The sequence below is a fragment of the Cannabis sativa genome, chromosome X (assembly GCF_029168945.1).
Source record: "Cannabis sativa cultivar Pink pepper isolate KNU-18-1 chromosome X, ASM2916894v1, whole genome shotgun sequence".
Taxonomy (NCBI): Eukaryota; Viridiplantae; Streptophyta; class Magnoliopsida; order Rosales; family Cannabaceae; genus Cannabis; species Cannabis sativa.
In genome coordinates, this window is record NC_083610.1 from 6,730,108 (window position 1) to 6,744,212 (window position 14,105).

The 14,105-nt window shown below is 32.9% G+C and overlaps 2 protein-coding genes across 3 annotated transcripts; both read right to left on the reverse strand.

Moving 5' to 3' along the window:
* Nucleotides 1–145: 145 nt before the first annotated feature.
* LOC115707193 (NADH dehydrogenase [ubiquinone] iron-sulfur protein 7, mitochondrial) lies at nucleotides 146–2,917 on the reverse strand. The gene is made up of 2 exons (XM_030635074.2): nucleotides 2,435–2,917; nucleotides 146–665 (listed from the first exon to the last, which is right to left on the reverse strand). The coding sequence occupies exons 1-2, from the start codon at nucleotides 2,845–2,847 to the stop codon at nucleotides 431–433; spliced, it is 648 nt and encodes a 215-aa protein (XP_030490934.2). The 5' UTR covers nucleotides 2,848–2,917; the 3' UTR covers nucleotides 146–430.
* Nucleotides 2,918–4,362: 1,445 nt separating this feature from the next.
* LOC115707237 (serine/threonine protein phosphatase 2A 55 kDa regulatory subunit B beta isoform) lies at nucleotides 4,363–9,854 on the reverse strand. Of its 2 annotated transcripts, none has more exons than XM_030635137.2 (14): nucleotides 9,315–9,854; nucleotides 8,450–8,553; nucleotides 8,236–8,334; nucleotides 7,992–8,111; nucleotides 7,333–7,533; nucleotides 7,056–7,144; nucleotides 6,713–6,831; nucleotides 6,300–6,423; nucleotides 6,090–6,213; nucleotides 5,913–5,981; nucleotides 5,736–5,827; nucleotides 5,566–5,643; nucleotides 5,395–5,462; nucleotides 4,363–5,316 (listed from the first exon to the last, which is right to left on the reverse strand). In XM_030635137.2, exons 1-14 carry the CDS (start codon nucleotides 9,424–9,426, stop codon nucleotides 5,180–5,182), a joined length of 1,536 nt encoding a protein of 511 aa, XP_030490997.1. In that variant the 5' UTR covers nucleotides 9,427–9,854; the 3' UTR covers nucleotides 4,363–5,179. The 2 variants fall into 2 exon arrangements, with proteins under 2 accessions (XP_030490997.1, XP_030490990.1); XM_030635130.2 differs by having other exon boundaries at nucleotides 7,330–7,533.
* Between the last annotated feature and the right edge of the window lie 4,251 nt (nucleotides 9,855–14,105).

Here is a 14,105-nt window from a genome sequence, read left to right on the forward strand (position 1 = left end):
ATACCAACTTAGCAATTGCCTTATTGCTAACTACAAGTGAAGTGATTCTTGCTCAGAGAGCTTTTAGATCGAAAACATCTGAAACTAGGAACATACAAAATTCATACCTCAAAACCAATATTTCTGCAAATAATAAGATGAATAATGACAAGAAGTCCATGCAACTCATTCAAGAACAGAAAATAAAAAAACCAAAGAATATAATGTTTACATAATCTGCAGGTACTGCAAAAGCTCGGGAGAAAAGCGAGAAGTACGGGTAAAATCATAACAGCTCGTCTTGTCATGTGCTATTTAATCTCATGAAATGAGAACAGATATTGCTTTTCACAGTTCTTATCCAAGGGCAAAGCATCCCTTACTGATTTTATTATTACCATAGAAACACGAGCAGAGATATCCAGTATAACTAGGAGGCGAGGCGATATTCTTATCTGGTCCACCAGTGGAGGAAATCTTTGCGCCTACCGATCTTCTTCTGTAACTGAAGGAGTCCATAAAGTAGAGCTTCAGCAGTGGGAGGGCAACCTGGAACATAAATGTCAACAGGGACGATCCTATCGCAACCCCGAACAACAGCATACGAGTAGTGGTAGTATCCACCACCGTTTGCACAACTTCCCATGGAGATAACCCACCTAGGCTCAGGCATTTGGTCGTAGACCCTGCAAAACAATATTTAGAACATGTTGGTAAAACTAAATGTAGAGATTGATTTTATATATTAGGAGAGGAAATAGAATCAAGATTGGATAAACGAATAGTTAAGACATTATCCAAATTGAAATTGCAACTGAAAATTCGTTAACATTTCTGTGCATAAGAAATCAACAAGAATCGTTTACAACCTCCAACAGGGAACATGCTTCAATGAAATTCAAACTTAGGCAAAAAAAATACATGCATAAATTTGCACTTTACATATATGCATACATGGGGAAAAAGGGGTGCATAAAATAGAGGGAGTGCTATTAAGGAAAAAGCTCAAAGTGGCAATTTATGAAGGAAAGTTTTGTAGCTAACATAGTACATAAATATCACGAAAAAATATATGTTGATATGAACAGGAAAAAGAAGTGCAAAGTACTTCATTTGGAAGTGACAAAATGTAGGTGCAAAGTTAAAGAACTTCATGTCAACAAGAAGGTAAAGTTGTCTATCACTAAATATCTCCTTAGAAGAAATCAAATCCATTGTAAAACAATAAATATAAACAGCTTGTCAGCCAGAAAATGATAAGCACACATTCCTTTACACACGCAAATATCTTGCACAAAAAAATCCCTAAATGCATAAATTTTCAGAAATCTCTCAAGTTCCATTGCCGGACTAAGTTTCAACCTTACTACATCACTAACTCATAATTTACTCGACGACAACTTGTAGTATTCTCAAATCCGTTTCTAATTAATTGCCGCTTCTAATTAACAACTACAAGAAACTTTCAACTTCTTCCATTCAATTCTAACTTACAACTGAAGTATCTGTTTACAAATACAAAAAACTTTCACCTTGATTGAAATGGTCATACTTTCAACTGGTCCTATATAAATTATAGATATAGACTTCACATTGAATTACACTCTTTTATTGATTGTACATTTAGATTATTCATAATAGTATGAATCAAAGTACAAGTTTAAAAGATTTACCACCAATCCAGCAACAAAATTGGATTAGTAAGTTCAATAACATCCACAAAAAAGCAACAACAAAAAATGTCCATCTAAAATTTCAAAATGTCCTACATTGCAAAACTTTGATTATATAAGTCAAATAGCATAGGTCTGCATTTCTTCTATCCACCAATCTAACAAGCCAAGAAAAAATAAAGTTTCAATCGTGCAAACTATGAAGGACACATCTGAAAATTGAGACTTTAACAAATAAAGTAACTGTAAATACCTATATTAATATACACTCAAAAGAAAGTAATTTATGCCAAGCTTGCTCAATTCAAGTCATGAAATCGATTAGGATCAATTATATTTTTGAAACAGAGTTACTTTCTGCACCAGCAACCAAATCAGAAACTTAAATCGTTAAATAATTTATAAGAAACTTAAATCAATTGAAAAGGGTATTATCATATTTGATCAACATTTATCAAATAAGATTTTTTTTTTTTTTTGCAAAGGAGCACCAAGGAATTATGCATTTTCTTCAAATTCTATCCCAATTTTCACCAACACAATCTTTTTTTACTCATAATCAAAATACCTTCAAATGAACAAGAGTCATCAATATCTTTATCAAACCCTAGCTCCCTAAAATCGAACAATTTTTTTATTTTTTTTCTTCTAATTCGATACCAATATTCACAAAGCCAATCTATTTATTCACAATCACATGAGAAACACAAAATAATTTACTGATATCGTAATCAAATCCAAACCCCTAGAACGAATTGAATTCACGAACAAAAGGGGCTTACTTGCGAAGAGCGGGGGCCATCTTATTGGTGAGAGTACCAGCAACGATCATACAATCGGACTGCCTAGGGCTAGGTCTGAAGATAATACCAAATCTATCCAAATCGTAACGAGCAGCACCAGTATGCATCATCTCAACGGCGCAACAAGCGAGCCCGAACGTCATGGGCCAGATGGAGCCACGCCGAGCCCAGTTCATCAGATCGTCGACCTTCGAGATCACGAACTCCGCAGCCTTAGACACCCCGGCCGGCGACGAGGCCGAAGGCGGTGGAGCTCGTGCATAAGTGGTGGGAGCGCTGCTGGTTCCGGTGGAGGAGAGAGAAGGTACTGTGGTGTGAAGAGCTATGGCTCGCTGAGCCGAGCCGAGCTGGAAAGGAATCCGATGAGCCGAGGTTCGAGCGAGATGAGCCATGGCGCTTTTGCTGGCTTTGCCCTTTTGCCGCGCCAATGGTGAGATGTTTAATAACCAGAAACACGAACCAAGTTTGAAGAAGAAGTTTTAAAACGACAATAAAGTTAAACGCCATTTTGGTGTCGTTTTTGTATCTCTGTAATTTCTTGTCATTTTTCACTTTCTTTTATTTATTGTCGTTTAGTTGTATAAATGTCGTTTTTTTGTCGTTTTCACTTTCTTTTATTTATTGTCGTCTAACTGTATATATGTCGTTTTTTAGCTTCTTTTTTATTTATTGTCGTTTAACTATATATGTCGTTTTCAACTTCCGTAATTTGTTGTCGTTTTATACCTTCTTTTTTGCTTATTGTCGTTTAGGTATCTTTATGTCGTTTTTTCCTTCCTATTTTGATGTCGTTTTCTGCTTCTTAATTTAATGCCTTTTTCTTTTTTTTGCTGGAAGTCATTTTCTGCTTATTAATTCAATGTCGTTTTCATCTTTTAATATATTGTCATTTTTTTCAACGTTTTAATTTCTTGTCGTTTAAAAATATTTGCCCTTTTTCTTAAATTTAGCTTAGTACAATCATTAATTTCATTTTGGCCTTTATTTTTTTTTCAGGATTATTTCATTTTTGCCTTGATTTTAAAATACTTTATATGACATTCCATATTTTCTTGGTCATTTATAGATTTTTGTTCTCTAATAAAAAAGTGAGAATACATATATAAAAAATAATAAATTTAAGAACAAATATATATTTTGGATCTCCAACTATTGCATATATACCAGATTATGTTATTAAAATATGTATATGATATTTCAAAAAAAAATTAGATGTATCCTATATTCAGACCTAGCTCGTCTTAATCTAAATCTGACTCTCACCTCAATTCACTATCTTGTTCTCCCTCTTGCCTTCACCCTCATCTAAACCATTTTTTTAAAAATTAGTTCCTAAGCTTTGGTAATAGTGTAGGGTCATAGAAAGTTAGACCAAATTGGTTTAAAATATTAATGCACAAATAAGCTTTACATTTAATTAAGCATAATTCCAAACTATAAAGGAAAATTGTGTTACATTCCATCCATTTGTCTTCTCATTCTATTCCTTGTCAAATCCCATCCAATTCTCTTGTCAAAATTGTGTTCTATCTCATTCATTTCTATTTACCGGTGGAATGGAAGATGATTCTCTATAGTCTATACCATCTATTTTTTAAGTGTTCTGTGGCCAGGTAATGTTGGTTGGACAGTCGTTGGAGTATTTGAAGTGATATGTTGGCTTTTAACTCTCCCTTTGATTTGGTTATCTCTGTCTGTTAACTCTCCAACCTTATTTATCTCTGTTTCCTACCTTGGACATGTTTTTTCATGTCGAAACACTAAACTGGTTTTTAGTAATGGTTTTATGAAGTTTTCCTTAGCAAAAACAAAAAACCATGTATCACTTTCTTTTACTTCTACCAACCTTAAAGTTATTATTAGTATATGAAAATGCAATGAAAAATATGCAAAATGTAGCAAGAAAATGATAGTAATAATCATATCATTTTATTCAACAAAAAGTACATTAGGCTTCAACATATGATGTTTCTTCACCTTATGGAGATGGGCAGGCTGCTAACAAATAGAGTAACTAAACACTTAACTAAACCCCCCAAAAAACAAAACTAATTAATTAATAATAAAAAGAAGAAAATATAAAAAGAAAACCCCACAATTCTTGGTTTCCAAGAGAATTGACTGTTGAAAGAATGATTTGTATGAGAACCCCACTTTCTACTTCAATCCCAAAGGATTGAGAAGATGGCAAAGATCATAACAAATCAGCAAATTCTGAAAGAGTGGAAAGAATGGTTAGAACTTAGACCGATCGCATCGAAGGATGATGGAAATAACAAATGAAAAACAATAATCATGATAAAAATTTCGAAACCCTTATACTAAATCCAAATAATACAAAGTTGATGAAGGCCTAAGAAGTATCAGTGAGAATTGAAGCACCAGAGAGCAACTACTTCTGCCAGTCAGTCCCTCCCTCCTCTGTCTGATTTTCGACTTTAGTAACAATAAGCGGTAAGAGTTCTGCAATCTTGAAACGGCGGATTTTGTTGGGTCGGAGGACTTGGGAGAAATAGGCTTTTCGGTTTCTTCCTCAAAAATTTTACATATGAGAAAATGGTATCCTGACCTAGGGAAGTTAGTCTTAGTGAATAGTGGGGTTCGGGTAATTTGGCAGCTTCCACGTCGTTAATAAGGGAAGGAAGACGGTAAGTAAGTAACCAGCCAGGCCTTGTCCAAAAAGCTCTCTTCCAGCAAAAAAGTACAGCTTTCCAGAGACCATATCTATGCATAATACATGTAAAGGCTATTTGAAGCAGCACAGGCAAGTGAGTTTTCGGTTGGATGCCAAGCAAGATGGAGCAACTTTGTTGTGAAATCGAAACCATTTCCGTTTGCATCGGTTCCAGAGGTATCCGCACCTTTGTGGATAAACAAGTCAGTTAAGAAACATAATGGGATGAAAATTAAAAGTTAGTTAAAAAGTGGGCAAGACATACCTCGCCGCAGAACTCGGGGAAGGCTGCCCAGTGATCTTGCAGGCCTTGTTGGATTTTGGACTTGTCTCCTGAGAACCATGAAAACATAATGTCATATGTAAACACTAAATGGTAAATAGTTCTTCTGACACTAATCATGAAATTGTCATTATATACATATTCAGAAAATACCTCGTCGGGTTTTTGCTGGCTTCCAATGTTGTAGCTTCTGTGCTACCTTCAGAACAACCAAACACACGGAAAAGATTGCTGGAATAACATAATGAAACGATTCAGAACATGTTGTCTGGCAAATATACATTTACAAAGTATCATAATACGTCTATGTATGTAAAGCAGACCTGTAGGAACCTGTTGCCACTCGGCGTCCATCTCCACTTAGACAACACTCAAATTTATCGAAGATGGAATCATTTTCGTATAAGTCACACAACTGGCCAAGACAAATAACTAAGATAAGTAATGTTTGTCTCATCATAAATAATCTAACATCAAGACTTTCGGAAGGAATACATTACCCTGGGCCTTAAGTATTCATGAACCTGGAAAGTTGCAACTGGACCAGAATCCATATTTATGTCCCAAAGCTGGGTAACAAAAAAAATGTGAGTGAGCATTATGATCCTCCAAAATTTCTTTTATGTATTAATATAATTGTACTGTGTATTTCTAAGGAAATAAACAAAAATCATTACCTTTAAGGTCATGTAGTCACGACTGAGAATATGCCTTCCATCCTTGGCAAACTTAATATCCGAGATGGAAGCTATAATCTCAGTGAAAAAAGACCTAGAACCAGGGGTTTCCTGTTCCTCGAATCTGTATCATCAGTGGGTGATAATTTCATAAATCAAGAAGTGACGAGAAAAAGAAAAACGAGAAGCAGGGTGACAAACTGAGCTTACAGTTTACTGTGAGTGTCACATAAAGCCGACTGCCTCATATCAATGAGGCGGACTGAGCCTTTAGAGCTACTATATGCTAACATATGGCAATGAGTAGGGTGAAATTCTGCTGACGTGATCACCTCTGCACATATAAAGTCAGAAACACGTATGTTTGCGAAGATGGAAAAGTAGCACTGAATGAAAATTGCAAATATGGCACAAAATAAAGAGTACTACAAAAACAGAATGTTCCAAGCATCTAATGCACCGAAAGAATCAGATTCAAACAATGATAAAGAACCAGAAAGAACATTGCTTTCTTCTATGCTATAAGAGCTCATTTTACAAAACTCATAGAACAACAGTTAGAAAAAGAAAAAGTAGACAGAGCATGCATTTATAATTCAAAGTGTCGTGTTCCTAGTTCCTACCAGTTAGATCTTCCATGTTTGCAGGCTTCACGTCAACGATATTAAAACTTTGACTGCTAATTTCTAAGTTCCAAAGGTTAATTCGGAGGTCATCAGCTGAGATAAAAGTTTCACCGTCACTACAAAAAAGACAGGAAAAATACATTTTAAAAAAGGCAAATGTCATAAATAAGTAAGCAGCAAAAGAAGACCAAATTGTATCCCATGAATACAAAGAATCCACATTAAAGCTACACTATTGAAAAGGAACTCAAATAGGCATATATGTAATAATCAAAGAGGGAAAGAAACATATAAGGTCAAATTAAAATGGAGGCTTGAATTCATAAAATAAAAGGTGCACCTGTTATTTGAAATTGAATTGATATGATAGTCATGCGCATGGGCATAGACTCTTCGACATCTAGCCATAAGACTTGTCTCGTGAGTCACCTGAATGCCACAAATGCAACAAAATGTTAAAAGCAAAACAATACATAGCAACATGCATCAGAACATGGAAAAAAAAATCTACATAGAACTAGCAAAGGAACAACTAGTAGCTTCAGTTATGACTATACTTTCTAAATACCAAAATCTTATGCTTCAATAAATATATAAGTTGGTTTGAATACAACTACCGTGGGTAATTTCAGGGATGGGAACCCCCCAGATGGAAAAGTATCATTGCTTGGATAACTGGTGGTTCTCTCTTTAGATCCTCCATTGGGAAGAGAACTTTTGGAGCCTGTTAAAACACTGCCACCAACAGGACCATTTCCCATAGCCTTCGAAGGATCCAAATTCATTTCACATACTTTCTTAACCTTCTTCTCCTGAACCTGTTGAAAATAAATGCAAAAACAGTAAAATGCTGTTTTTATAATTAACTCAATTTAGATTAAAAGAATGAATGTATAATTAGCAAATTCGATACTCTTCGTGTGCAGGTGCCTTCACTGAGATGCTAGCATTTGTTAAGATAATTCTCAACTTCAACCGGTGTTTTGATTTCAATATAACACATAATTTACAAGCATCAACTTCATCCCACATTAATGAACTGAGTACATTGAATGGGAGTGAGACAATTCTTTACAAAAATCCTTATCCAATTTTTTTTCTTGTATGACTTTGTTACTGTCCAACGTTCCTAACTTAAATATAAATTAACAATAATTTTGGTTGTATGATTTTTATACATCATAGCCTTGAAAAGTAAATATTAATAGAAAATGCAGGTATTTGAAGGAAGTAAGACATAAAACTTTGACAAAAATAGCTCAGACCCTAGCTCTACCTTCCAGTATTTTATGGTTTTGTCATTTGTCGAAAGAAGAAACAAAGCACCATTAGCTGCCTGGCACCATCTGATCTTGTTAATCTTCTCCTCAATTTCCAAACTCTTGAGATAGTCAAACTGATTTTGAACAAACAAAAAACAAAGGAGAAATCATCATACTTCATATTGTAGCGAGAAGGAAAAATATAATCTGCAACAAAGAGTTAACAGCATATTATTCAACTATAGAAAAAAAAAATACCTCTGGTTCATGACTTTGAAACTCAGTTTTATAACGGAACTCGGGATGTCTACCGATTGCATACTCGGTCCTCTCTAGATCTCTCCGATCCGCAGCATGCTACATAATATAGATTGGTAATGGCAATGAATATTAAACCATTGTAACAAACAAAACACAGGAGAAACTGCAAAACTTACATGTAAACAAAAAGGTACAAAGCTAACGAACTTACATCCCGAACATCTGTTCTTTCAAACAAAACAACACGGCCTCCACGGTCTCCAGTGGCCAGATGGTCACCAGTTCTATCAAATTCAATGGCAGATATAATATCAACTGCAAATACCAAAAAAGAAAAAGTGAGCAGACTTAGAATCCACAAAAACATAAAGCAACTGTCTTAAACACATCTTTCGAGTAAACCTGTACAATTTCACCTTTTTCTTTCAATGCCACTCTAGCTATGAAACATACTACGATGTTGACATTATGTACAGTGAGAATCTAGATGACATACAGGACCAAGTAACTTCATTTTGAAGGGAATAAAAACACAGTGGTGAAGTGAACTGAAACCTAGAGAGATAAAACATTAACTCAAAGCTAGCCTTGTCAGTGCCTAAGGTAGTGTTCTAATATGTCATTACCCACTTAAGTTCTTCATTAGTGTTCCTTAAACAGTACTCAATCCCAACCCAATATACTAACATATATTTTTACTATAACATATATAAATTTATATATATATACATACATAGATATAGATATAGCTATACAGGTCAGTGTAAAGCAACTTTTTCTTCTGAGCAAACCAAATCAACAACACACAAAATCCCTTTTATCAAAATTCAATTCTCATATTGATGTATCTTTTTCATTCTATATATACACAAACTTACACACCACGCTAAGAAAAACAAAAGCAAAAAAAAAAATCAGATTGGTCAGAGACAAATGCCATTAAACCAATAGAACAAATGGTAATCGAAAACCCAATCACCAGATGCCTAATTTGAATAGAAACCCAAAACCAAAATAAATATATATATCAGAATCGAAAAACGAAAAGCAAAGAAACAAAACAAACAAAATTTTACCTTCCTGAACTTCTTCGCCAGCCGTACGTTCCCCAAACACCTGGGAGAACTTCCAATCGAGTGGCGCCGATGCAGCCGAAGCCGATACCCCATCTCCGCCGCCACCGTTCATTGGCAATTTGGTAAATTAATTACACACTAAAGTAACACTTTCTCTGCGTACCCAATTGAGAAAATGAAATAGAGAGAGAATCAATGCAGGAAGAATCGATCTGAAATTGAAATTGAGATCACCATGAAAATCTGAAACAAACTCTCTCAAAGATTAATTCCTCGTCAAATCTTCATTAACCAGATTAACGCAGTGCCTTTCACTTGTTCATCGTCATCATCATCAGAAATTCATAATCATCATCTCTTCAAACAAACAAAGCTACATACTTTTTGGTCTCAACGAAGAAATTCTCTCCACTCTCTCTCTCTCTTCTCTCTCTTCTGATCTCTCTCTTTTTTCGATTTTGTTCTCTCTTTCTCTCTCTGCTTTCTCTCTCTTCTCTCTATTTTACCTTTTGCTTTTTTTTTTTTTTGGTTCGGTCACTTCGGTGGTGATAAGAGATAGCTTTTTTATTAATAAAAAATTAAAAATAATTAATAATTAAAAGGGGTCTAGGTCGATCAATCAACTCGTATTTGTTTCGGTATTTGAAAGAATTTTTTAGTGAGATTTAATTCATAGTTGTCTAAGTTAATTTATTTAAGAAATCTTACAAAATTTAAAAAAATTTAACACGCTTAAAATAAAATTTAAATCAATCAGTGTTTGAACCTTATTTTTCGATTTGTTAAATTTTTCAAATTTTTATAGAATATCTTAAATAAGAGCAATGTTGACAACTATAAAAAAAAAATGGACTAAAAATTCTCTCTTTTATTAGGTTAAATAGTATTATTTTTCTCCAAATTTTAATATGTGTATCAAATTATACCCTTGAACTTTTTTATCTGATAGAATTTCTTGTAACAATTGAGATTATTACTGGTGGATTTTTGTCATTCCAAGCAAAAGTATTGAATTTGTTGATAGGATTGAATTGGGCTAGTTCTATTGGGTTGCATGTTAATGTTTTATCGCGGTTAAGGCTTTTGCGTAATTCTAATGTATTTAATAATGAGCTAGGAGTTATTTTTTCTGACATTAAAGTGTTGTTGTCTAAACTTTCAAGGGCATATCTTTCTTATGTTGTTCGTAATTTTAATATTGCAGCTCATAGATTGGCTTATAACTCATTTCCAAAACATGTTTAATAAAAAATTCGTATTCTTGACAAAAATAATAAAAAAAATTATTGAGATTGTTAAATTTAAGAACTTGCAAATTTTGTTTAATCTTACTAAAGGGCTCGTAACGTAGTTGTCTATGTACTAAATTTTACTCTCAAACTTTGACATGTATCAAATTACGTATTCTGAAATTTTGTCCATGTCAGGCGACAATGTTAATAAATAAAAGTTATCGAATTTAACAATTTCATTAACTTGAGTGGATTTTTTAACGGACTGAAAATTTTAAAATATATAATTTATTACATATCAAAGTTCGGACACAAAAAAGAAAAATCTTAGTTAGTTTTATTATTACATAATTAATAATTAACTTTTTTTAGAAATAAATAATTTACTTTATGTACAATATTATTGAAAATGACAATTAATATATTACTCTTTTACTTTGGCGTAGGTTACTATGATAATGTCTTTAAATTAAACTAAACTACATGTCCTTTTTTTCAATTACTTTTCTTTTTTGCTTTATTGAAAAAAACAAAATTTATAAATATTAACAAAACCATGGACTATTTAATTAAATAAATTAATTATATGCATGGTCATTATCCAAGCTTTGAGTTGGTATATGAATAAGCAAAAAAAAAAAAAGATTACATTTTATTATAGTGAGTATATATTCTATTATTTTTAAAATAGGTGATGAAAGTATAATATCTTTTGAATTTTTTAGTGTTTGATAGTTTATTAAAAAAATTTACAATAATTTTTTTTGAAAAAAAAAATAGTAAAAGTAGTAATTAAGTTGTTGTTTTTTTTAGAATAAATTGTTATTGTTAATATTAGTATTTTTAATGTATAATTTTTTAAAAATTTTCGAATAGTTTATGGTTTAAAAAATTCTATTATCGATATTGTAAATTATTTAAAATTTCTTTAAAATTTATATGAATAATGTTGTAATTATAATAAAAAGTCACTGTAAGAAAAAGAGATATATAAGATGTGTTTGGAGATTGAGAGAGATGTTGTAATAAGCAATCTCATTTTTAATAATGATCTCGATATTCAGGGCCGGTTTTAGGCAAAAGTAAACCGCTTGAGACCCATTTTTAGTGAAGCTTTAACTTTTTAAAAATGTCATTTTTAAGATATAAAAAAACTTATAATTTTTTCAAAAATACCATTTTATATAGAAACTTAGAAAAATAACAATTTTTATATTGTCTTAAGAAATATTAAAAAGGAAAGAGTGTATTCACATGATAGGCACGTGTAAGTGTAATGAAGCGGCTATTTGACAAATTTTTAGATTATTACTGGTGGATTTTTATAGAAGATGCACATTTCCCCACGGGGATGGGGCCCCGCGGGGACCCGCCCCTAATGGGGTGGGGATTCCCCGTTTAAATGGGGAACGAGACGGGGACGGGGATCACTTTTTGTCCCCGATGTTAAACGGAGCGGGGACGGGATCACACTCCCCGCCCCGACGGGGACCCGTTTAGTATTTTATCTTATATTTTTAATAATATTTTATAATTTATAATTTATGTTTGTATTTTTTTAGTATATTAGTATCTTTTTTATGAATTTTAAGTTATATTTTGGATAATAATTAGTTTATTGAATAATAATTAATGTGTAATATTTTAATTTTTATGTAGTTTAATATTTTTGTATATTAAAAATTTAATTATAAACTTTATTTTATTATTAGGGGATTCCCCGCCCCATCCCCGATGGGGAATAAGTGGGGATGGGGATTAAAATTCTTAACGGGGACGGGGACGGGGGAGCATGTTGGAATATATTTTACCAGGATCTTAGATCTACTCACAAGTATGTTGTTTAAACACCCTAAATATGAACTTTCTAAAAACGATAAATTAAACACATATAAAGTTAAGAAAACCTTACATTGATGCAGCGGAATTAATGTCTCCTTCCACTCAGATCTCTAACCCTTGAATCCTTTCTGTAGCAGAGTATAATCAAGATCTGGGCCCGAATGTCCTTCTTCTTCAAGTTTGATCATTCACAGTCTTCCAATCTATGATTGAGTTACTGCTTGTTGTGTGTGGGCACTCACTCTTTCACTAGGGTCACGAAATTGATGAAGGAGAAAAGAGAATAGGGATTTCGGCCAGGTATAGAAAGTGGGGAAGGCTCAGTTTTTCTGAAGAGAGAAATTTCTGTCAGATTACTAATGAAAGCATGTATTGTGACTGAGCCATCACTATCTATTTATAGGCAACTACTAGGTTTAGGTTAGGAATTATTTGGCATTAAAATAATGAAAATATTAATTTAAAATCCCACAATAAGTGGTCGGCCATGGTGTAGTATTGGACCTCACTTAATTTTGCAGTTTTATCAAATTTTATCTCTATTTTCTCAAAAACGCCAATTTTCCAATTCTAACCTTTTAAATGCCAAAACTAATTATTTAATAACTAAAATAGATTATTAAATAATATTATCATTTAATTTAATTATTAATTAGACATATAAAGTCCATTAATAAATAAATAAACCTAGAAACTCTTTTCTTTACAATTTCACCCCTGCTTAGTGAAAATTCATAAAATTAGACATAGTCTAACTTTAGAATTATAATTGATCAATCACGAATCAATTAATGAGTCTTACAAGCAGAATGTTCTCAACTAGAATGGGGACCATGGATCTATATGTTGAGCTTCCAATAAGTGAACCAAATTTACCAAGTAAATTCCTACTTATTAATTCTTCGTTGAATCCACTCTTAGAACTTAGAATTGCACTCTCAGACTTATATAGAGCATATTGTATGTTCCACGATATCAATATACTATCTCATTTAACCATTGTTATAATCTTATTGTGATTTAAAGATCCTCTATATAGATGATCTACATCGAGATGGGATTTCTTTACCGTTCTCACCCCTCAATGTATTTTGCCCCTTAAAACACTTAGCTACCTGTAAATGGTGTTTAGTGATCTAATGATTAGTCAGTTAAACAAGAGCTCATCCATTTACTTCTATTTACTAAGCTCGAAGGGAATCATCACTTGACTTCTATACACCAGTAGAAACTATAGATTCCATATTTATGTTCAGCACTCCCACTCAATCATCCTATCATGTTCCCAAAATATACGTATCACACTGACCCAAAAGTAGGCTTAACTAATAAATCAAAGAACATGAATAACACTCCTGAGTTGAGCCCAAACATATCAGGATTTAGATTATTTTAATCTTAAGATCAACTACTGATATTGACTTGGAAAGATATGTATAACGGTAAGTTTGTAATATCTTAACTTAGTTGCAATATCGGTCCAGTCCAATGTATACTCCATACATTCGAAACTAGTATACTTTACTAATGTCCTGGAAAGAACATAACACTTACTCCAAGTGTAAGTACACATCATCGCTGATTATCACATTAGTGTAAATCCAATAACACTGATGAAACAGGGACCAAAACTTTTGATTCATATGATCACAATCACATTCCACTGTGTTGACGATACTGTAATTGTGAATAAACATATGATCTGGATTTAACTGAT